The 23,176-nt window shown below is 47.5% G+C and overlaps 1 protein-coding gene and 1 pseudogene across 7 annotated transcripts in view; both read left to right on the top strand.

The window, feature by feature from the left end:
* The window catches only part of HDAC7 (histone deacetylase 7), a 195,104-nt gene that overhangs the window by 117,110 nt on the left and 54,818 nt on the right, over positions 1–23,176 (top strand). For all 7 annotated transcript variants that reach the window (XM_088661224.1, XM_088661220.1, XM_088661222.1 and 4 more), the window contains 2 exons: positions 18,686–18,894; positions 20,343–20,433. In XM_088661224.1, coding sequence (XP_088517350.1) covers positions 18,686–18,894; positions 20,343–20,433 — 300 coding nt within the window. The remainder of the gene's footprint in view (positions 1–18,685; positions 18,895–20,342; positions 20,434–23,176) is intronic.
* Positions 17,869–17,937, top strand: LOC118081627 (U6 spliceosomal RNA; annotated as a pseudogene).

The following is a 23,176-nucleotide window of genomic DNA, read 5'->3' as shown; positions in this document are numbered from 1 at the left end:
TTGGTGGAGTTTCCTGCTTGGCAGGGGGTTGGACTGGATGGCCCTTGTGATCTCTTCCAACTCTATGAAATGTTGGGTCTCTCATTTAGCAGGGTGGGCCAAATGCTAAAATAAAAATGTAAGTATCCTTGCACCGTTGGAAGAGGTTGCCTTTTTCTCTTCGGCATTTCTTATTCTCTGCAGCTGATCATGTCAGCAGCTGTCTATGCAAATAGTTCCCAAGCAGGGCTGTAACTGGTACCGTACCTCTAAGGGAAGCTCATGCTATGTTTTTGAGAAATGCTGGTACATGCATTATAGCTGCCCTGTCCAGGCCCTTTTATGAAAGCAAGGGGATATAGTCAAAGTCTAAAAAACCAAATGCTCAGAAGCGGGGAGAAGAAACATCACCCTGTGAGGCCACAGGGAAGGACCTTCAGAAAGCAAAGCAAAACAAAACAAAGCAAATATTTTGTAAAAATAAAGTGCTTTAACACAGTCTTTCCCCAACCTGTGGCCTTCCAGGTGTTACTGGGCTCCAAGTCCCATCAGGCCAGCCAGCATGGCCTGATGTTGTAGTCCCCCACATGGAGGATGCTGGGGCTGCTTCCAGACCACCTGTTTATTGAGCATATACAGTGGCAACTCTACTTATGAATTTAATGCGTTCCAAATGCACATTTGTAAGTAGAAAAAATTTGTAAGTCGAATCCCATAGGAATGCATTGGGAGAAAACATTCGTAAGTAGAAAAAATCCTATCTAAAAATTCGTTAAGTAGAAAAAATCCTATCTAAACCACATCCAAGATGGCGGACAGAGCTCCATTCGTAAGTAGAAACATTCGTAAGTAGAGTTTTTCGTAAGTAGAGGTACCACTGTATCCTGATACGTCTGCAGAGGGATTGGAGGTTGGCAGTTGGCTATTTAGTGAGCATTCATTTCAGTTTGTTTTTAGGTAGGTTAGATGACGTTGTGTGAAAGCAAGTGCATCACTTTCTTGATCACAAAAAGCCTGGCTGATTGGTTATGGTGCACCTGATTTAGTTGCACAAGAGCTCCAAATGAACCCTAAGTGAATGGGCCAGTATGTGACTGAATCCCATGCAAACACAGTGGCAGTCCAGAAGTGCCCTCAGCTATTGGATGGACAGCCTGTGACACATTAGGACAAGAGCAGTGTGGATGTTACAGCGCCTCCTACTGGCCCACCTGGTGCTGCAGTGTTGCCTGCCACTGGTTCAGCAGGCTGTAGTCAAAGCACTAAGACACAAAGGGGAAGGGGAAGGTGGTGCATATGTATCGCAGCACACTCTATTTAAGTCTTTTAAACATTTATTTCTTTTAAATATTTCACATTCCCCCATATGATCCAGTGGCTAGGATTCTTGGTTTTCACCCAGGCAGCCTGAGCCCGATTCCCAGTACAATTGTACCTAGGAAGTCGAACGGAATCCATTCTGGAAGTCCGTTCGACTTCCAAAACATTCGGTTTGGTTCAGAAACCAAAGCGCGGCTTCTGATTTTAGGAAGCTCCTGCAGCCAATCGGAAGCCACAGAAGCCCCATTGGACGTTCAGCTTCCAAAAATAGTTCACAAACCAGAACAGTCACTTCCGGGTTTGCGACGTTCGGAAGCCAAGACGTTTGAGAACCAAGCTGTTTGAAAACCAAGGTACAACTGTATAGGAAAAGTTGAATTTTGGAGGGAGTCACAGCCCAGTGGTAGAATATCGTCTTCTAGTTCGGCCCTCAGCATCTCCAGGTAGGGCTGGGAATGACACCCTAGAGAGTGGCTGCCTTTCCATGTTGACCAGCCTTTCTTAATCTTGGGTCCCCAGATGTTGCTGGACTACAACTCCCATCATCCCTAGCTAGCAGGAACTGAGATTAGAAGTTCAGCAACATCTCAGGACCCAAGGTTGAGAAAGGCTGGTCTAGACAAAACTGAACTAAATGGACAAAAGGCCTGTTTATCCATTATTCTATTACTATTTTTGAAAAGTTGTATTCTGATACATGCCATGGAAGTGCTCTCAGGGCAGGTAAATACCATGTTTTAAAAAACAGTTTTACACAGAACCTCCCCACCCCAATTAAAACATAATTGTGTTTGTGTTCTGTTTAATCTTACAATTTTACAAACCTCTGCAACCTCCCTGCACAAATGCAAATGTTAGCCAGAATAAAACAGGGAGTGAGCTATCCAATCAGGCATCTTAAGGGAGGGGAGATTTCATAAGGTCCATGTTGAGAATAGGCAGGCTGGAAGAATCCCATTTTTGCATATTTCTATATGAAATAACCTTATCTGCAGCTTTAAACTTAAGTCATCCAGCAGATTTCATACTTCTGCAAATGTTTTGATGCGGCTCTTGGCAGTTTAAATGTGCTGAAGCAAGGATTTAAATAGTTATTGTGTCAGAAGAAATGTGGAAAGGACAGGAAGTCATAGGTTGATGAAGAAAATTTAATGTCAGACAGTTTGTAGCTTTTTTTTGTTGGTGTTGTGATGTTTGACAATTTTGATTTATGGATAATAATTGTCAGAGGTTGTTATGGCTACTCTTGAGTAACGCCTTTCCACATACTTGTCTTTAAAAGAGTCTTTATTGGTGCACGTTATTTACAGTGTGGTGAGCTGTCGGTTTCATGTCCGCTTACTCCGTCTCAGAATCCGGCACTGCCCCTTTTCGCGACTTGGACCAACCAAGCAGTCTCGGGACAGCAAATCTCCTCCCCTTTCTCCTTCTCCTTAATTCCGGTGCCGGGGGAAAGGGTCTGCGCTCCGTCTTTTCCCTCCCCCCCCTTTCCGTCTCTCTCCTTTCCCGCCTGTGGAGCAGGGGCTCTCCCATGCTGCCAGAGACCAGGCTCTCTCTCTCCGCTTCCTGACTAGCCCCTTCAGACCCCACGCTTTCATGGCTGCTTGGGGACGAACTGCTTCTGATGAGAGGGGGAGGTACTCTGTAATCTCTCCCCCTTACAATAATGAATGAATGTTTATGTTTTACAGATGTGTTGACAAACAATAAAGTAGAAAAGAAACAGCACAAAAAGAAAAAAAAATTTACATACTATTAATGTGCAAATAGAACAGAACTGAATCACGAGTAAAAACATGCAGAAGTGATGTAGAACACAAATAGACAGATTTATCTATCACTGCTTGTGACAGCTTCGCTCGCTGCTTCTGCCAATGTAACTTCAGTCCAGGTTGGGACTCAGAGCAAAACCTCCTTCAAAGAACCGAAAGCACCACATGAGCTGGTTTCTGATGGGAGGAGGAGTGCCCTGACTTACACTGGATGAAGCCTTTTTAGGGGTTTAGAATTCAAACCAGGAGTACCTCACCCCCGGGACAGTCCCATGTGACAGCACCAGTTTCCCCAGTACCGCTTCTGTAGTCAGGCTTGACAGACAGGAGTCAAAGGCACTGCAGAAGGTCCCATTATCTCCAGGTGAGGTAGGGACTTTCCCATCTGAAACCCCAGAGAGCTGTTGCCAGTCAGTGTAAACAAGGCATGGGGAACCTTTGGCCTTCCAGATGTTGCTGAACTACAGCCCCCATAATCCTTAGTCTTGCTGATTGGGGCTGATGGGAGTTGTCATTCAACAACATCTGGAGGACCAAAGGTTCCCCACACCTGGCATGGGCAGTCCTAAACTAGGTGGCCTAATGGTACAGTAAGGGAGCTTTTTACTTTCCTGGGTAATGGCACCCCCAACACCCAATCTAACCAGAGATCCTAGAGGGAGACTGCATTCAGTGGCATCAAAAGCAGCCCAGAGGACCTGGAAAGATCAACAGGGCAATGTTCTCCCTATCTGTCTTTCATCCGCCAGGGTAGCCAAGGCAGCTTCAGTACCAAAACTGGGCCTGAAGCCAAACTGATAACAATCTGAACAACTCGTTTCATTCAGACATGTCTGGAGCTGTACTTGCCACCACATAATCGAATCACCTGCCCAGAATTGTTACATTAGAGATTGCTCAGTAATTGTTCAGATCCAGGGAGCCCAATAATTGCTTTGGATGGATGGATGAATGAATGACTACTGAAGATCTCACAAATTTCTCCTTCAAATGGGAAGGAATTAGCTGCTGCTGCCTGCCCTTGCCCCTGCTCCCCAAATGAAGCAAGGCATGGATCATCCTGGATCACCCCAGCCAACCAATTCTAACTAGCAAAGACCAGCAGCCAGGAGGAACCTGGGTCAGGTTCTTGAGGGGTTGGCTGAAACATTCCAGGGGCCCTGCTCACATCCCTGCTCACTTGAAAGTGCCCACATGCCTTTGCAGTTCCTATGCATGCTCTGAAAAAAAAAACACCCCCAAAGATATTATTATTGGGCCACGCAGTGGGTGGCTATTGGCTGATTTTGACTTGGTGGATCCACAAGCTGTACAAGCCCAGATTACCGTAATCTAAAACTATTGTAAAGATTGCCAGCCGTCCTGGCCTCTTCCTGTGTCTTTAGAAACAGCACCTTGATGTTCAGAATTTGGCTAGCGAAGCTTTTCATCACATGGGATGGAAGGGTGGAGGAATGTGTGTCTGGTGAGCAGTTCTTTCCTCCTGTAGTTTTCAGGCCAGCCTGTGGTTAAAGACACAGGAGCAGAGTACAGTACAGGAGCTGACAACCATAAACTCATTGGGCCCTGCAGAGATCTCCAGTTGGGCAGGATTCACCGCCCACCCACTTACCCTGCCTTACTCCGGTCATAAATTCCTGCCCACCTGTTCTGCCCAAGCAGATCACCTTACGCTTCTGGCCTCAGGATGCTGGCAGTTTCCCCTCAACTTTGCCAGTTAGACTGGAAAGGTTGGAATAGGCTGAAAAGTGGGAGCACTTTGCTGGGTGCGATTAAAATCAGCTGGCTGCCTTGCCAGCCCTCAGGTAGGCAGGCTATAAGGAAGCTGAAGCAGGGAACTTGGCTGGCATCCTTTCCCTTTTCATAAAGGATAATGCCTTTGATCCTTTACCATTAAAACTTAGCCAACCAGTTTTGTTGCTTCTGTCTTTGTTCCTTGCAAGTTCTGCTGCCAACTGGCCGGGGCAGGGGGGTGGGGCGAGGCTTGGCTTGTTCCTGTATCTTTTGCAGGAGCTCAACATAGAGATAATAGCAGGAGGATATTTTCACATAATAGAGATAAACATGATCACCTTCTAACATTTGCTTGTTGAGCTTTTGTTAAAGGCTCAGGAATATGTGCCAGTAAAATAGGGGGAGGGGGAGCTGGCAACCTTACATACAAGGAATTGTCAATTTGCCTAGAGCAGCCACCACCAACCTGGTGCCCTCCAGATGTTTTAGACCGCAACTGGCATCAGCCCCAGCCAGCATGGTCATTTTGTGGGTGACCAGGACTTGGCTGCAGCATGAAGCAGAGATGTTGCAGGAAGGTAGCGAAAGGGACAGCACACATCCGGACTGTGGCTGATTTTTTATTTGGAGCTGCTGCACAGCAAACCCACCCACCACCCCTGAACGTTTTGCAGTAGGCAGGAAAAATGCACTGGAAAGTGTGAGATAATGTTTGCTAGATGCAACATCATCTAACCGCCCTGCAAGCATATAAGAGTGAATGCTCAGCAAATAGCTGATAATCATCTAATCAGGTTGGGAGCTCAAAGTCAGGGTGGATAAAAACCGATGATTGATCTTTTTTATAAAAATAATAATCGGATTTTTAATATTTAAATTGGATTTAGTTGATTTAAATTGGATTTTTTAAAAATAAAATGCTTTTGGAGGAAAAATCTTTCTAAAGACAGTTTTCTATTTTTACATTATAGTGCAAAGGCTATTCATCAGGAAATAAGGATTTTTAAAAAAATTATGTAGCATGAGGCTTTATATGCAATGTTTTGTTTTTGGTTTTTTGGTAAATGAATTTCATTAATCCATTCACAATGTCATGCTCTTCCAGAGGTTTCTGTAAGATTATTTGGGCAGTTTTTGTAATGAGAAGATATTATCACAGGTGCTTGTTTTTTGCAGTTCTCAAAAGTGTAAATTTGTGTCTGCAGAGATAACATACGGTACCTTTTCTTCACAGCGGGAAAAATGTTATAAAGTAAGCATACAGAGTTGAGGAAAAAACCTTACTCCCATTGTCCCTTTGCAAATTTACATACATAGAATCAACCCCTTAAATGCTAAGTTCCAAGAGGTGCAATGAATAGATTGTTTGGAGTGGAATAGATCTGCACAAGTAGCTAAGTGTGAGGCAGTTAAAATGAAAGTGCAAACCTTGTGAGCAGAATACTCCACAGGTCTTAGGATCTTTGTGGAACGATTGTGCAAGTCAGTTGCATGTCTGTGCAACTCGGACTTGAGGCAAGTGCTGAAGGCACTTCAGGGCTGGCAACCTCTTCCCAATCCCACTGGGTCCCAACAACTGCACTCACACTTACCTGTACAGAACAGGCACCTGAATGTAGAAGCAAAACTACTCTGAAAATTTATTATTCCTAAAATGAAACCTTTATCTGGTTGTAAATATTAAAATTATACTCGCAACAATTTGTGTAAAAAAAAAATTAAATCAAGTCTTACTGACTAGTGATTTAAATCGTGATTTAAATCAAATCTACTCTGCTCAAAGCACAGGTTGTCTCGCAGTGACCATGGAGAGTGAAAGGCACGCAGAGCTGTCAAATGCTACAGCCAGGTATCTCCACTATCCTTGGTGGAGGGTGTTTCACCTGGGTTTAGCTCACATGCATTTGTGTACATACAGAGAGAGAGAGAGAGAGAGAGAGAGAGAGGGAGGCTGGGAGCCTCAATGGCACCCCTCTGGAGGCTTCCCCCAGGGCAAAAAACCCAGCTCTCGCTCTCTCTCTCTCTCCCCCCCCCCCCCAGCTACAGCTCTGCTTTATGCCTGCAATATTTTGGAGGGGTTTTTTTTTTTGAAAGACTGCCTACAACCTTATGAGCCTACTAGGCCTTGAGCTCATCTTCAGAGTCCATCTTCTCAAGCCTGCCATCCAGAACAGTTGGGGTTCAGAAGCAGCAGGGATAGGACTTTCTTGATGGTGACCCCTCATCTCCCTGGTTCCTTCTCTCAAGAAACCCCAGCACTTCAGAGTCTTTGGTCACGCGACAAAATCGCAAAAAGAGTCCGGCACAGCAGAACATAAGACACAGAATCAGAGAACTGTAGGTTCTCTGAAGATGATCTAGTTATGATGCCCTGCAAGAATATGCAGCTGTGCCACACCAGGATCAACCCTGCAACCTTGGCATTATCAGCACCATGCTCTACGCAAGGAAGCTACCTCTGGTTGGCTCTTGTGAGAGCACGTTGCTGGGCTAGAAGGGCTATTGGCCTGACCCAACAGAGCTCTTCTTGCATCCTTGCAAGCTGGATTTCTGTGTGGTTCTGTTCCTAGGTTTTATTTGTTTTGTGTGCTGGTGTGCATTTTAATTGTATTTAATGACTATATTCCCCAGAAAGAGAGCTTCCCCAGAAAGGCAGTTGTTGTATAAGTAAATAAATGCTGGGGTGGGGTTATGGCACACACACTGCCCTGGTCCAAACCATTCCATATCTTTTCTGTTAACTTATGGATTTAGAAGCTGCTCTCAATTAAATAAATACAAAGGCAGTGTGCAACAAGCAATAAAAATCAGCCGAAACCTTTATAAACGTTAAGATGACAAAGCAGAAAAGGGTGACAATAAACAAAAAGCAATTAAAAGTATAGTAAGATTGTTTGAGTTTAGCCAGGCCATTTTGCTTAAACTCTTAAAGAGAGCCCGTAGAACATGAATATAGAAGCTCTAACCCTTAAAGGCTCTGAAAAGACTTGGTAGCACAACAAATGACTGACACAGCCCTCTCCCCCACAGTGATGGCTTAGCATTGGGTGCCATAAGTCTCTGATGTGAGCATATGATGGCACATTGATGGTGCACATGTGTGTAGCCTTTGCCCCTCCAGGTATTGCTGAACTCACATCAGCCCCTGCAGAAGCCAGGGGTGGTGGGAGTTGTAGTTTGGCCAGAGGTTCCCCACACCTGGTGCAGAGCAAGGGGCACATTCTCTCTCTCTCACACACACAGATGTGTTCTTGCAATGGGGCTGGTGCGCCTTTTGAACAAGCTGCCTCGCTGCATCCAGCCCGGAGTGAACTTCCAGCCCAACCTGTTGGGAGATCCACCCCTGCTTATGCAAATGGCCGTTAATAGGACAGAGGCACCTGTTTTGCGTTTGATCTTTGTTCTGCTTCCCTTGGCACTGCTGCAGCATCCTCCCTGTGCTGATGTAATCAGCCTGCAGTCAGAACCCATTGCATCCTCCAGGGGGAAGCGCCGTCTCCCTTTCCCTTTCCCAAGGTGCTTGGCTCTTCTCTCCCCGACTAGGCAAGCTAGCGCTCTAGGCAGAAGCCTCCCTTGCCAAGGCTTTGGGCTTGGCCCTTTTTGACAGTATCTGCCCTGCTGCCAAAGCCACAGCCCCACAACTTGGGGGCCAGGCCTTTTTCCGTGTGCAGGGAAACACATGCCGCTTTCTCCAATGGCCGCTGGGAGCTGTGCGAAAGGAAACCACCTTCCCCAACGCACCTACCCAGCCATGGCAGCAGCCTTGCCATGACAGTAGTGGAATGCCTGCTCCCCTGGCAGGTGTGTTCATGATGCATGTGGGGTATGTGCGCATAGAACGGCTCTCCCCAACCTGGCACCTCCAGGATGACAGCCCCCACCTGCTGTGCTGACTGGGGCAGGTGGGAGTTGTGCTTCAAAACATCGGGAAGACACTGGCTGCCAAAAGGCTGGGAGAATAGGATCTGAATATTGGGGGTTGCGGAAGGGAGGGTGCTTCTTCTTGGCGATCGCTGCAGCCCTAGGAGAGTTAGTGGAGAGATCTCACATCTGAGTTAGCCAAGCAGAGCAAAACCCACTTGGCATATGGAAGAGTGTGCCTGTCGCCATCCGTTGGGTGGGGAGCAAAACCAGCTCCTGCTCCTGATGATCCCAAAGCCTGAAGGGAAGGTCAGAGTTATGGCTGTTTTGCACTTACCCCACAAAACAGATAGCGGTCCTTTGGAAAACAGAGCCACCCTGGATTGCTTGGGAACCCTTTGTGGTTGAGCTCCACTATCCCTCAAGTAATCTGCCAGGGTGTATTGGTGAACAGGGATGGACTTTTGGATTTCAGGTTTCAGCGGCGCCCTTTGAGAGGGCAAAAATCTGGCCAACCCCCCCCCCCCCGGCCTCTTGCCTTCCATTCTGCTCAGTTCACTGCATCATAGTTGTGGCACCCTGTGACACCCCCTCGGCCCAAGCTCCAGTACAGGGGAACTGGTCATGCAGCCCTATATCTGGTTCTATTTGAATCCCAGTGGGTGGAGCCCGTGGTGGACAGGGGCTAGAGATAGGTGGGTCCAGGGTCAAAAGGGGGAGGGACCAGAGGGGGGAAAGGTGGAGCTTCACCATCTTCTCTCTCTCTGTGTGTGCCACCCCTTTGCTGTTGCATCACCCGTGCACCCCAATCCGCATGAAATCAGCCAAGGTTGCCCATGCCCAAGCACTGGATTTTATCATAACGGCCCACTCCAGAAATGAGAGCTACCTGGATGGTGGAAGCAGAACCAAGCGGAACTCTTGGGTAGCCACATATTTCATTTGAGATGACCTGTGACTGTCCAGGTGTTATTGGACTCCCAACTTGCACCATCCCCAGCAGCCAGCATGGCCAATCACCAGGGATGATGGGAACTGTAGTCTTTCAGCATCCAGAGGACATCAGCTCTGGATTAGAAAAATTCATGCTAAAGCAGAACATCCGTGTTTGGGGGTAGTATACCTCTGAATTCCAGGTGTCAGGAGAAAATGCATAAGGCAGTTCTTCTGTTCCACAGAAGTAAGGCACACCTTCCTGAAAAACTCCTACAGAAGGACCATTCATAGCCAGGGAAACAGGTGTGGAGATGAATTTGGGTCACCAAAGCCCCCCACACCTGCAGGCAGCCTGGTGTGCTTTATGAGTCTTTTCCCAGGCACTGCAGACATTTTCTCATACTCTTTCCTAGGGCCTTAGGGCCTTAGAAACTTAGTTTTTTAGAAAGGAAGAAAGAAAGAAAGATCACACAGAATACACATGCAGGGGAAGTGGGAACAGGAGAACTAGCTCCATCTTTGCTGCTGCTGCCGCCGCCGCCACATGTCATCATGCCCCGAGAAAAGATGGTAGGGAAGTAAAACGGACTTCCAGAAATCTGACTTGCTTCCAGAGATTATGTATACTCGGCTGCCCGGCCCTGGCCTTGGGGCAGCAGCTGTTGTTGGGAGAATCTGTGGGAGGGCATTAATGCCTCATTAAACCACCCACGGCAGCATCCATCTCAGCAAAATAGAAGCACATACCTGACGAAAGAAGTCATCTGCATAGCAGTTGTTGGGAAAGATTGGGAGATGAAAGAGGTAGACATTTGTGTTCCTGTGCTTCTCTTAGTTCCCAAAAAAATGACGGTGGCTTTTTTGCCCATGGGGTGAGCCCAGGACAAATGTTTAACAAATGGCAAAGCCTTTCCTGTACAGTGCTATTTCAGGCAAACGTGTGCCTTTATGGAAAAGGGATGTTCTCACATAGAAAACTTGTCAGGGAGAACTAGCAGAAGAACTCTTCTTGTTGACTTGCTAGTTTCTCTGGCTGGTGAGAAGGATGCTAGCACCTGAACCCAAACCCTGTTGCTATGCCAGATCACCGGCAGGGCAACCATATGCCTTGTCTTCTCAGAAGTTGGTCCCGCTGGAAAAAAAGGGGTGGGTGGGAAGTACGGTAGATCCCATTGACTTCAGTGGCACTTGCAACTAAGAAAGTGTGCCTAGGACTGCTTCCTTGTCGACTTGTCTGTGCTCTTGAAGACCCTGTGAGGTTTTGATCCTGTGGCATTATGATGTGCTGGCAATGATTTAAAGGCAGCAACTCTCCTGAGGCACAAACGTTTGGCCGCGTTTTTTATCAGTGCTTAGAAAACATCCGTCCGCAGGCTCAATGGGCATCGGGGTGGCAATGGAAGCTGCTAATAGCAGCTGGCAGAGGGCACCATTAATTTGAGAATGTCACAGCACTCTCAGCAGGGTCTGGTTAATGAGATCCTGGCAGAGCATTAAAAGTAAATAAACTAGCAAGCAAGAAGTGGTTTGGGCCAAGCCGAATTCAGGGCTGAAATAATAAGCAAATGTGACCTTCCCCAGGGACTTGACCTCCGGAGGCTGCCTAGATTGGCCTTTGGAAGAAGAGGCCACAGTTGCAGCCCATCTGGAGGCAGTATCTCTTGCTTCCCGCTACCAGGATCCTGACCCAGTGTTCTCCTCTGCTGCTTTGTGGATGCGTATGAAGCTGCCTGTTGGACTTACTTAAGTGAGCCTATTCTTCCATCTGCAAACTAAGGCCCAGGGGCCAGATCCGGCCCAATTGCCTTCTTAATCCGGCCCGCAGACGGTCCGGGAATCAGTGTGTTTTTACATGAGTAGAATGTGTGCTTTTATTTAAAATGCATCTCTGGGTTATTTGTGGGGCATAGGAATTCATACTCCCCCCCCCTTCAAAATATAGTCCAGCCCCCCACAAGGTCTGAGGGACAGTGGACCAGCCCCCTGCTGCTGAAAAAGTTTGCTGACCCCTGCCTCATCTGGCCCCAGAACTCCTGCTATCTGAGATGGTTTTAGAAACTCTACAGATTCTGCTACTGATCTCCACAAAGGAAGATCTGTGGCTCAAGAGCAGAGTGTGTGCATTGCATGCAGAAGGTCCCAGATTCCATCCCCAGTTAAGGCCAGGAGAGAGGGCCTGCCTGGAGGCCTGGAGCACCTGGGTCAGGCTGTGTGGACAACACTGAGGGCAAGATGAGCCAGTGGTGTGATTTGGCAGAAGGCAGCGAGGCAGAGGATGAATGGCAGAGGAGCGAAGGCAAAGGCATATTTCTCTACAGATTAACCACGGTGTGGAACCATCAGAAAACAGGCAAGCAAAGTAGATGGCCATCCGCACTGCAGAGGGTAGGACTAGATGACCCTCAGGGTCCCTTCAACTCTACAATTCTATGATATGTGAGCTAGTGTTTTGTTTTCCCTCATACAAATTCAGGGGAGAAAATCAAACTCTGGGATACTGATTTTGGGGTGGGGAACTAAGCCTGTCCTCTGCCCTAGAACAAGATTCAAGAAGGATACTGACAAGCTGGAATGTGTCCAGAGGAGGGCAACCAAAATGGTCAAAGGCCTAAAAACGATGCCTTATGAGGAACGGATTAGGGAGCCAGGTATGTTTAGCCTGGAGAAGAGAAGGTTGAGGGGTGATATGATAGCCATGTTCAAATATATCAAAGGATGTCATATAGAGGAGGGAGAAAGGTTGTTTTGTGCTGCTCCAGAGAAGCGGACACGGAGCAATGGATTCAAATTACAAGAAAGAAGATTCCACCTAAACATTAGGAAGAACTTCCTGACAGTAAGAGCTGTTCAGCAGTGGAATTTGCTGCCAAGGAGTGTGGTGGAGTCTCCTTCTTTGGAGGTCTTTAAGCGGAGGCTTGATGGCCGTATGTTGGGGGTTGGACTGGATGGCCCTTGTGGTCTCTTCCAACTCTATGATTCTATGAGATGTAGGATTTGTCTCCTGCCCAGTTGCTTCTCAGAGTTGCAGCTTGTTGTGTTTCTTCATGAGTCACGGTTGGGAACCTTCCTCCTCTGGATTGGAAATACCATAGGCTGTGCTGGATCAGTGAGTCGTGCAGAGATGCAGCAGGCAACCCACTTTGTGGATGGCTGGTTTCATGGAAGCCTTTCCTTAATTCATTTCCCGTGTTCCACTTTTCTAAACCTATTTATCCTGTTGGCCTGACACGCGGAAGGAAGTTTGGAATAAGTTAACAAAGACAACAGCCTCCAGCCAGCCTTGCTTCTTGGGCAGGGCAGGGCTGGGGTTGTTCCCGCTTCCCTTCCTGCAAGTGCCCTATTGCTTGCTTCTCCTATTCTGATCCAACTGGTGTGTGTGTGTGTGTGTGTGTGTGTGTGTGTGTGTGTGTGTGTTCGTGTTCATATTGGCTCTCCTCCCAAGGATCAGTTTAACACCAAAAAATGTCAGATCATGTTAGATGCTGCAAAAGCAAGCCATTCGCTAGCTGTCAGGGTGGTTTTGGTGGGCTTGTTCGTAAGTGTCTGGAGGGAGAGGATGCGATTAGTGGTTTTGTTTTTCTGGGGTGGAATCTTAAGCTGGCTTCCTTTTGAGGCTGCTTGATAGCTAGTTGGGAGTTTCTATAAGGAAGCGCAGCATAACCAGGGCTAAGTGCACTCTGCCATCTCTTCACTGCCACCCACAATCCACAGTCTGTGCCAAACCAACCCAGATTCTGCCCCCGGAAAATGCCTGTTCATGCCAAAAGGAAACTAATATGCAGATAACCTGGGAGGGGACAGGGAATGATATATTTCACTCACTCCCGTCCAGCTAGCTGCTGAATTGGAAGTTAGCACCCGTCAAGGTGTGCAGCAGTTCCTGAACGATCTCCAAACCTGTGAAGGCTAGATTTTAAAATGAAAGCAGAGGCTTCCAGGATGCTGTCTTCTGCGCCAAATATTGAATATTCTGTGGCATGGTACATTCAATCGTGCACAGAACGCACTTGACTCTAAATGCAGCCAACTGCCCTAGTGTTTTTTGTTTTGTTTTTTTAAAAGGAGGTTTAAAATGAATGAGACAAGTTTCTTGGCCAAACCAAGACTCTTGCTCATTTCATTGGGATTTGAGCACATCTGGTTTTCCTTGGATCAGCACCACTAGAATGGCTTTGGGATCTTGATAACATTGAATTTTGCAGGGAAACGGAATTGCAGCATGGATTATTCTGTTACTTGGAGTTAACTGAAGCAGAAACTATGCGCAATGATTCTAGTCCTCAGTGCGGCTGCTTTGACTGACTGGCTAGCTGTCAGATAGATTCCGAAGTCTCCTTTCAGCTGGTGCTTCCAAGCTGGCCAGAGGCAGTTTTGTTTGGGAAAGGCAGCGTCTGCCACGGGGTCTGGTCTTTCTGGCACCAGATATTCTTCTGTGGCCAGGAGGGCTCTTTGCTCTCCCTTGCAGGCTCCTGGTCATGCTTCCCTACCCACCTGCATCTCCTCTCTGCCAGTTACGCATCTCTTTGCCTCTTTGCATCTCATGTCTCTTCCACAGCATGAACAAACCTGCCCCTTCATTGTGGACATCAGATGAGGCCCTGCTCTGGGTGCCGCCACCTTTGGAAGTTAGGTGGGAGCTACTGAAGAAATGGCCTCCTGTGGCAGTGACCTGATTATGGAATAGAGCAGGGGTCCACAGACTTACCCAGCTTTGGGCCGGTGCCTGCCGTGCCGATCACATGGCGGGCTGGAGGGTAGGGGAGTGCGCGCGCAGCGGGCCGGAGGGCAGGGGAGTGTGCGCCCGTGCGCATGCGCACACACACTTACTGGCGCGGTGGCGCGCTTCCAAGTCGGAAAAATCGCCGAAAAATGTTTGTGCGCATGCGTATGGGCCTCCCCTGACCTGGAAGTGCACCGGAAATGACCTCTTCTGGGTTGGGAGAGGCCCATACGCATGCACACAAATGATTTTCGGCGCTTTTTTCTGATCTGGAAGTGCGCCGGCGCGCAGCGCGCCGTAAGAGCGGGCAGTGTGCGGCGGGGGTCATCACGGGCCGGATTGGGAGGCCAATTGGGCCGCATCTGGCCCACGGGCCGTAGTTTGGGGACCCCTGAAATAGAGTACTGTCTCCAGAGATATTCATTTGGCAACTACATTACTATCCTTTAGACACCCAGTGAATACCATTTTGTTCCCAGGGGCTTTTGGAGAATAATAATGCCATCTCTCTGGCATTACAGTTTTGCTGGTGGTGGGTCTATTGCTGGAGGGATTTATGTGGAGACTGGACATCCATCTGTTAGAGATGGTCCAGCTCTCAATTTCCTTCATCAAGGAGGGGGCAGGACTAGTTTAGGGGAAGGGAACCCTTCTGGAGGGAGCGCTGAGGGCCACATTCCCCCAGTGGAAAGCTGGCATTAGTGGGGGGGGGGACCAGCAATGTGGGGGGGGGGGACTAGACACACCCAGACACTCAGTCAAACATGAAAAGCTATTTTTCATGGAAACAGAGACATATATTTAATTCTTGGGAACTCTGCTCAGGTTTTACCTTTCATTTTCTCCATATGCTTAAAAAAATGGGGGGGGGGGTAAGTTAAAGCTCATGAGCACCATTTTCTGGTTCAAAAAGCAGAAACACTGGACAAATGCAAATAACATCAAGGCCTTATAGCTATTCAAACTTTGAAACGCAATTGCAACCATTGTACTTTCATGTTTGTACATGGACAGTTTTTGCATGTTGGCAAACCTAGCTCTCTGTTAAGACATTTCCACCTCTGCTTTGATCACCTTCTGGCAGATCTTCTTGCAAACGAAGGAGCTGCCACTGGGCACTTTGCACGTTCTCCAAGTCCCTTAATGCCCTAGCTCAGGAGTGGGGAGCCTGTGGCCCTCCAGATGAAGCTGCTCTACAACTCTTATCAGCCCTAGCAAACATGGCCAGTGGCCCAGGGTGATGGGAGTTGTAGCTCAGCAGCATCTGAAGGGCCAAATGCTCTCTGGTGAACTGTTGATAAGAGAGATGCTCCGCCCATCGACTAGATGGCCTGCCAGATGTGTTAATGCAGACATGTCCAACCGGTGGATCGCAGGTGCGATCCTGGTCAATCATGGGATTAGATAAAGTGGGCAAGGAATATTGCCGCCCCCCAGCGCTGGGTTCCTCCATTGCTGCAGCAGGGAAGGCCAGGGTGGGCGGCAAGCACAAGGAATGTCACCCAGCCCAGTCTTCACTGGGGTGCTGGGTCCCTTTGACAATGGGAGGGAAAAGAGGGAGGGGCAGGTGCAATCGGGATCCGCATCAGCTGCACAGCTCCCTTTGTTTTGTTTTTTTTTAAATATATTTATTAGAGATTTTTTACAGGAATACAAGACACACAAAAAAACAACAAAAAAATAATACAAAAATACACAAAAATACACAAAAAGCAAGGAAAAAAAAAACTTCCCGACTTCCCCGCCCTCCCCTTCCCGAATCTACTCTACACCCCATTCAGACAGCTTTCATAATATGCAAAAAAACAAAACAAAATCTTACATATCCATATCTTAAGTTCCATAATACTTATTACTAGAGAAATAAAAATCATACATACACATATCTGTCTCTAATTAAACCCCTTTTAGCCTCTAAATTCCCCCCATAAGTACCCCACAATTTCCGATTCTAATACTCTAGAAAAAAAAAGTTAAAATAAACCAAATCCCATCTAGACCCCCCCTCCCTTCCCCGGAAAACATTTCCCTAGGAGTCCCGACCAGTCCCTTACACCAATCCAGATCAGACCTTTTTAATCCGTCCATCAATTAGAATCCCTAAGTCTTTCAACCTACACCAACTCTTGTCCACTCCATTCCCTGCTGTTCTCCCACCCTCCCATTCTGTTTCTGCTGCACACAGTCTTTTACACTTTCCCCATGCCAATTTTCATTTTTTACATTTTCAAATCCCACCATTTGCCCACTGTATGGATGGTGCTCCCCTTCTCTCACTAGGGAAGCACTTCTCCATACCCCTTCCCGGTCTTTAGCCCAAGCAACATAGTCTCTGTTTGGGGCAGGTTCTCCTTCTCTCACTAGGAGGACCTGTTCCCAAATCTCCTCTTCCAGAGCTTGTTGTTTGAAGTCTGTGTCCTGTGTTCCCTCTCTCACCGGTTGCCACAGGTCCCGATTCTTTCGCTCCTCCTGAATTTGTCCCGTGTCTTTTGCTTGTGGCTTTGAAGTTTCCTCTAGTGGTGGGGCATCTTTCTCTAAGTCCGGTTCTTTATCCTTGCGAAGGTCACGTAGTATTTCTTGAGCCAATTCCAGCAGCTGCTGTATGTAGTTCTTTTCCATTATCTGTCTCTATATTTTGTCTGGCTGAGTCCTTTGCCGTGTCGTATTACAAGCCCGGCATGGGATCTTTTTCTCAAGATGGTGTTGTTTCCTGTTTTCATTTCTATGCAAAGTCTAACATAAAGTCTGCGCTGTTCTTTGTCATTGTTTTAAAGATTAATCCAATTGTTCATATTGATTCCTCCAGATCTTTCCAAATTTTCAATTAATCCACGTTCAGATCGAGGGTATAGAAAGTTCAAATAAACAAGAGTATTCTTCCTGCTGCCACTTTGTTACAACGTAATGGCGGCTGGTCGCGGCTTCCTGAGAGCCATTCCCGGGATACCGGGAGGTTTTTCCTTCTCTTTTCGTTATTTGCAGAATCACAGTATCTATTCAGATCTCTTTCCCTTGGTTCTGCTGCCAAGGGTAGAGGTTTAAGGTCCACTTAAAGGAGATTTCGTTGTTTTACAATGGCTTTGCGCTAAAGGCAATGTAGCTGTTTCCCAGTTCTTTCGTTACAGGGGGGGAGCGACCTCCGTTCCCAATTTTTAACTCCCCTTTCCTGGCCAAATCAATCTTTGCCAAAATCCAGAATTTTACTCACGGCCAATTCAGAAGATTTCTTTTTCTTTTTTTCTTTTGGAGGTATCCACCGCTCTCCGCTCGCGGCTCAGGGCTTCACTCAGAGAGGGTAAAAATGGCGCTCGATGGCCCGCGATCCCCACTCACTCCGGAGCTCCCGACAGGGCTCCCGGGGAGTAAAGGGGTCGCTTTTTGGGCTCTGCCGAGTAGCTTCGTCTTCAGACAGCCCAGTCTGAAGCTCTTTTGGGGGGTCGCAGTGCCCTCGCGACTCTCCCCTCCCCCTCTCTGAGCCGTTCCCTCGGAGCTCGAGGAGAACGTGCCGCACAGCGCTGGTGGTGGACCGGAAGTGTCGGCAGCACAGTGCTCGCTTCGGCAGCACATATACTAAAATTGGAACGATACAGAGAAGATTAGCATGGCCCCTGCACAGCTCCCTTGGGGGGGGGGCGGAGAGAGAGAGAAAGACCTGGCTTGGGGGAAAGAGTAGATTGCAGTCTCCTGGAAGTTGGACATGTCTGTGTTAGTGTATTTGATAGTACACTATCAAATTGTATCTGGCAATTGCTTTATTTTGCATTGTTATTCACCTTGAATACCTTGCAGTGGAAAGATGGGGAATAAAAGTGTTCAGTACATATAAGTCCCCTGGCACGCCGGAAGGTGTTGAACTGCAACTCCCATCATTCCTGACTATTTGCCGCCCTGGGTGGGGCTGATGGGACTTGTAATCTGAAAACATCTGGAGGATGCCAGGTTGGAGAAGTCTGCTCCAGAATGCTAACCGCTATTTTGTGGTGGGCATTGAAAGTGATTACTGGTAGATGTGAGCCAGCTGTTTTTTGGAGAAGCCTGTTCAACATTCCTGAACTTTTCACTGAGGAAGCTTTGCTAGGCTTCCTAGAAATGCCACCATTCCTTGGAACTCCGATTGCAAGCCACTGCTTTGAAACAGCGTACTTCAACCTTGGGGCTGGAGGTGGTGTTGGACTGCAACTTCCTGGCTGGGGATGATGGGAGTTGTAGTCCAACCACATCTGAATGGCACCAGGCTGGGGAAAAGTTTATCTAAGGCACTTTGCTTAGTTGAGTAAAAGCTCAAAGTGGCACAAAGGGCAAAACCTAATAGAATCTGTGATGGGCACCTTCTGATCCGTGCATTTTCCTGTCATTTCCACAGCCGCCGTGAAGCTCTGCGTCTCCTTGCGGGTCCCCCAGACCATCCCCATGGACCTGCGGATTGGACAGCGTCTCGCCAAACCTGGCCCTGACACTGCCTTGCTGGCCTTGAAGCAGACGCAGCAGCTCCAACACCAGCTCTTCCTGGCTAGTTTGCACCCCCGACTGGAGTACCAGCAAGTGGAGCAACTCACCCACCAGCACCTGCGGGTCAGTATCCTGCACTTTCTCAGGGTTGGGCGAGGGAAGCAGGTGATGCATATATATACTTCCCCAAAGAGCAGTTAGTCTCCAGTCAGCTTTGCCTCGATTGCCTTCCTGATGCTTCTCATGGGGCTTCTTTGGCAGAAGTACTCCTTTTGCGCTTCTATAGCATCATTAGGAAACATTGTTTCATGCGTATGGACTTCTCCCCTGCAGCAGTGTTATTGAGCCATGCCTCCTACATGACGGGGTTGGACTGGATGACCCTTGAGGGTCCCTTCCAGCTCTACAATTCTATGATTCTATGAAAGAACTGTGGTGCTATAGGGGACTCTCCATAAGCCCCAGGAGGTGCTGCTGCTGCTGCTGCTGCTCTGCAGTCTGATCAAGGGGCCACCAAGTTCTTTAGCCTGCCTCATCTGCTCACTTGGTTCCACAGACAGGACATGCAGTTTCCTCAGGTTATATATGCCCAAAGCAAATGTTGTACCATCGTACGTTGGCAACTGAAGCCCTGTCATATGATGGCTGCCTGTGATCTTCCTTCCCCAAATGATGCACAGTGTTCTTGGGCATTTTTGCCATGGATGGAGAAGGTGCCAGCAGTAGCATGTTGGCAAAGCTCCGCTTCTGTGAGGAATGTCAGGTGGGAGACAGTCACCCCAGACAGGGTGTGAGGATAGGAAGAGAAGGGGTTAACAAGGCAATGACAGGTGAGTGGGATGACCTAATTGCATATCGGAACTGGATGGGAGGGGAGCAATGAAAGGGGGTAGTAGATTGAGAGACCTGAGGAACCTGAAGGGAGTATGGGTCCAGTCACCAGGGGCAGAGTGCATGCTTCAACTGCAAAACCAGGATCAGTCCCTGGTATTCCAGTTAAAGAAACAGTTAAAGAAACAAGTAGAAGGAGATCCTGAAGAGCAGGTGCCATTTAGGGTAGAAAGATCCAGACTCAATGGACACATAGACCTGTAGGTTGGGTCTGCCTTGGACGCAGCTCCCGAAAGTGAGCCGGGTTGGTAGAGGGAAGGAGTTTGGACGCTTCATGCTCCTTTGGAGCCCTGGAGTGTTTTGAGTCACAACTAATGCCAGAAATCATGCTCACAGCGGGGGACCATCTTGCCTCCTCAGCAATCTCCTGCCGTGGGTGTGCCATGGATCCCTGGTGCTGGGAACCGAGGTATCTCAGACTCAGGTCTCAGACTCCAGGTGGGTCATTTCATACAAAGCTTTATTAATTCATACGAGCATAGGAGGCTGCCTTCTGCCGAGCCAGGAAATTGGTCCATTGGGCTCAGGGTTGCCTCCACTGGCTAGCAGTGCCTCTCTACCTGGTGATGCTGACGATTGAACCAGGGACCTTCTGCATGCAAAGCACATGCTCTTCCTCTGGTCCCCTTGGACTCCATCCTTGATATGCTCATCAAACCTCGTCTTCTCTGCATTTGCAGGTGTCGATGGAGTCACCGCCTCAAGATCCCGTGCCTGGGAAGCAGGAACAGGAGCTGCGGCTGCTCTTGAATAAAGACAAAAGCAAACGCAGTAAGAGCCACTCACCTTCTCCTTCCCCCATGTCCCCCTGACTGACTGGTTCCTTCCTTCCTTGCTGTTCCATAATCTTGTGTCACCTACTATTTTCTACCTGCTATGTGACATGATGTATCTAGCAATGGCAACTGGCACCCATTGGACTGGTCGGGCGAGAGGCCAGTAGCCAGGGACAGGGTGGATCCAGAGCCAGTGACAAGCAGAGCCAGAGCCAATCACAGGCAGAGCCGACTGATTCTAGGTTTGTCCTCCCGGCTCAGTTCCACAAGGGGCAAATCAGAGACCAAGGAGGAAGCTGGCTGAGGGCAAAATGAGGCTTTTTGCTGCTGTTACATTTTTTAACCTGCTCTTCACCAGCTGGTCCCAGGGTAGGTTGCAACAGTTGAGAAAGTTTAAATGGTTTACAGTCACAGGAACAGGGTGAGCCCTGAAGACACACATCTCAGGTCTCGAAAGGGTGGGGTGAAGAGGTCTGCAGCATTCACTGAATAAGCCAGACGTACCTGTGTGGGGAGGGAATTCCACAGCTTAGGGGCTACCACAAAAACATGCCCTCTCCCAAACTTCTTTGCGAGGTGCAGCTACCAAGCGGGTCTTCTCTGGTGAACTTAACCCCCGGAGGGCCTGTAGGAAAGGAGGCAGCCATTCAGATATTTGGGGCTGAAGTCACTTTGGACTTTAAACACCATTGTGAGCACCTTGAATTGGGTATGGAAACAAACTGTCAGCCCGTACATTTTTTTAAAGAATGGGTTATATGAATTCTGAAGGCAATCCCAGCCAAGAAACTGGCCATTGGTGGCGCAGTGCCCCGTTTGGCCTAATTGACTATCCTCCTTTGGTACCCAAGGTGGGAATCTGGTCCCACATTTACAGTGCAATCCTGTACATGTCTACTGTAAAATAAACTATACTAAGGGCTCGTCCACACCTCTGTTTGCCGTGCTGCTTTCCCGCAGAAAAAAACACTCTTTACTGCTGAATTGGAACAAATGGCAATTTTCTGCAGATTGCCGTTTGTTCCACTTCAGCAGTAAAGAGCATGTTTTTCAGGGGAATGCTGTGGGGCAAATGCAAAACCACTTGGACCCATGCTTAGAAACTGGGACACTCAGAAAACCACTGGGACCCATTGCTTTCAAGGCAAGGAGCAAGCGGAAGTGTGGAGGAGCCCTGAGTTCAGTAAGACTTAATTCCCTAGTAAGGGTGTATAGGAGTGTCGGTTTAGAGATATAAACATTCTGGATTTATTGCAGACACAAAGGGGAAAGGGTTTAACTTTGTAAACAAAAATTCATGTCTTGAGAATTGTTTGCAGTATTTGACTCTTAAGTAACCTTGGGAATAATATATAGAGATGCTTTCAATAGCTTTCATTTATTAAATTATTATTTCTGCTGTGAAAAGTTCATATTCCCTGATGTGTATAACTGTAGATATGGCAGTATGTTTAGAAATAATATTATTGAATGTCTGTGTGAAGAAATGGATGCATCAGACAGGGAACAGTTAAGTCATTTGCAAATAATAATGCACAATGCATGCATAACCCTGATTGATTTCTTCATAGAGAGACGTCTGATATGCTTTTGAATGAAAACTTAACACACTGTTAATTCAGTAGCAGGTACAATTATAAACACAGGATGCATAACAATAGCATGGATCCAGTTTGCCCATCCTCTGCAAAAAATAAACAAATCAAATCAAATCAAATCAACATTCTCTTTTGCAGATAAATGTCCCAAACAAAAAATACCAGTAAGTAGTAAGGTGTAAATACCCACAGAAGTAAAAGGAGAGCTTTCACAAATCCTTAACCATATGTGAAAGATGTTATTGTGCTGACAACAAAATATAAATTCAGTATCTACTGAAACTATAAAGACTCAACAGATTTAAAGCATGTGTATTACGTTTGCTCTCAGTTGTATCTCATGCCTATGAGGTAAAAAATGGTAAAGGACCCCTGGAGGGTTAAGTCCAGTCAAACTTGACTATGGGGTTGCGGTACTCATCCCGCTTTCAGGCTGAGGGAGCTGGCGTTTGTCTGCAGACATCTTTTCAGGTCATGTGGCCAGCATGACTAAACCGCTTCTGGATACCGTGACGGAAACCAGAGCACATGGAAATGCCATTTACCTTCCTGCCACAGCGGTACCTATTTATCTACTTGCACTGGCATGCTTTTGAACTGCTGGATTGGCAGAAACTGGGACAGAGCAACAGGAGCTCACTCCGTCTTGGGGATTCGAACCGCTGACCTTCTGATTGGCAAGCCCAAGCGGCTCAGTGGTTTAAACCACAGCGCCACCTGCGTCCCTATGAAAACTAATGGTGCAATCAGGGTTGGATCCTGATGGTGTTAGTTGCGCTTTCCATTGAAACCAATGATCATTCAGACATGACCAACTTTTCACATTGACCTCAGTGAGACCCGAATGTAACTAACTTTGTTTGGATGCAGCTACTGTTTCTTTAATTTACCACAATACTCCTTGTTGTTTTCATTGCAACATACCATAAATTGTCAAAAAGAATCACAAGGCAATTTGGAAGGCAACATAAAAAATAATTGACCAGCTAACACCTCCTGCTTTAACATAATGCTATGTGAGAAGGGGGGGGGACGGGTCATTGAGACCCTCAGCACAATGGATGTTGGTTTCCACCCCCCTCCTCATTTACTTGTGTTGGGATCTAACTGACCCCATTTCCCTTTTCATTAACCCCTTAA

This window comes from Zootoca vivipara, chromosome 2, assembly GCF_965207765.1.
Source record: "Zootoca vivipara chromosome 2, rZooViv2.hap1.1, whole genome shotgun sequence".
Taxonomy (NCBI): domain Eukaryota; kingdom Metazoa; phylum Chordata; class Lepidosauria; order Squamata; family Lacertidae; genus Zootoca; species Zootoca vivipara.
This window is presented reverse-complemented; position numbering and strand designations above follow the sequence as displayed.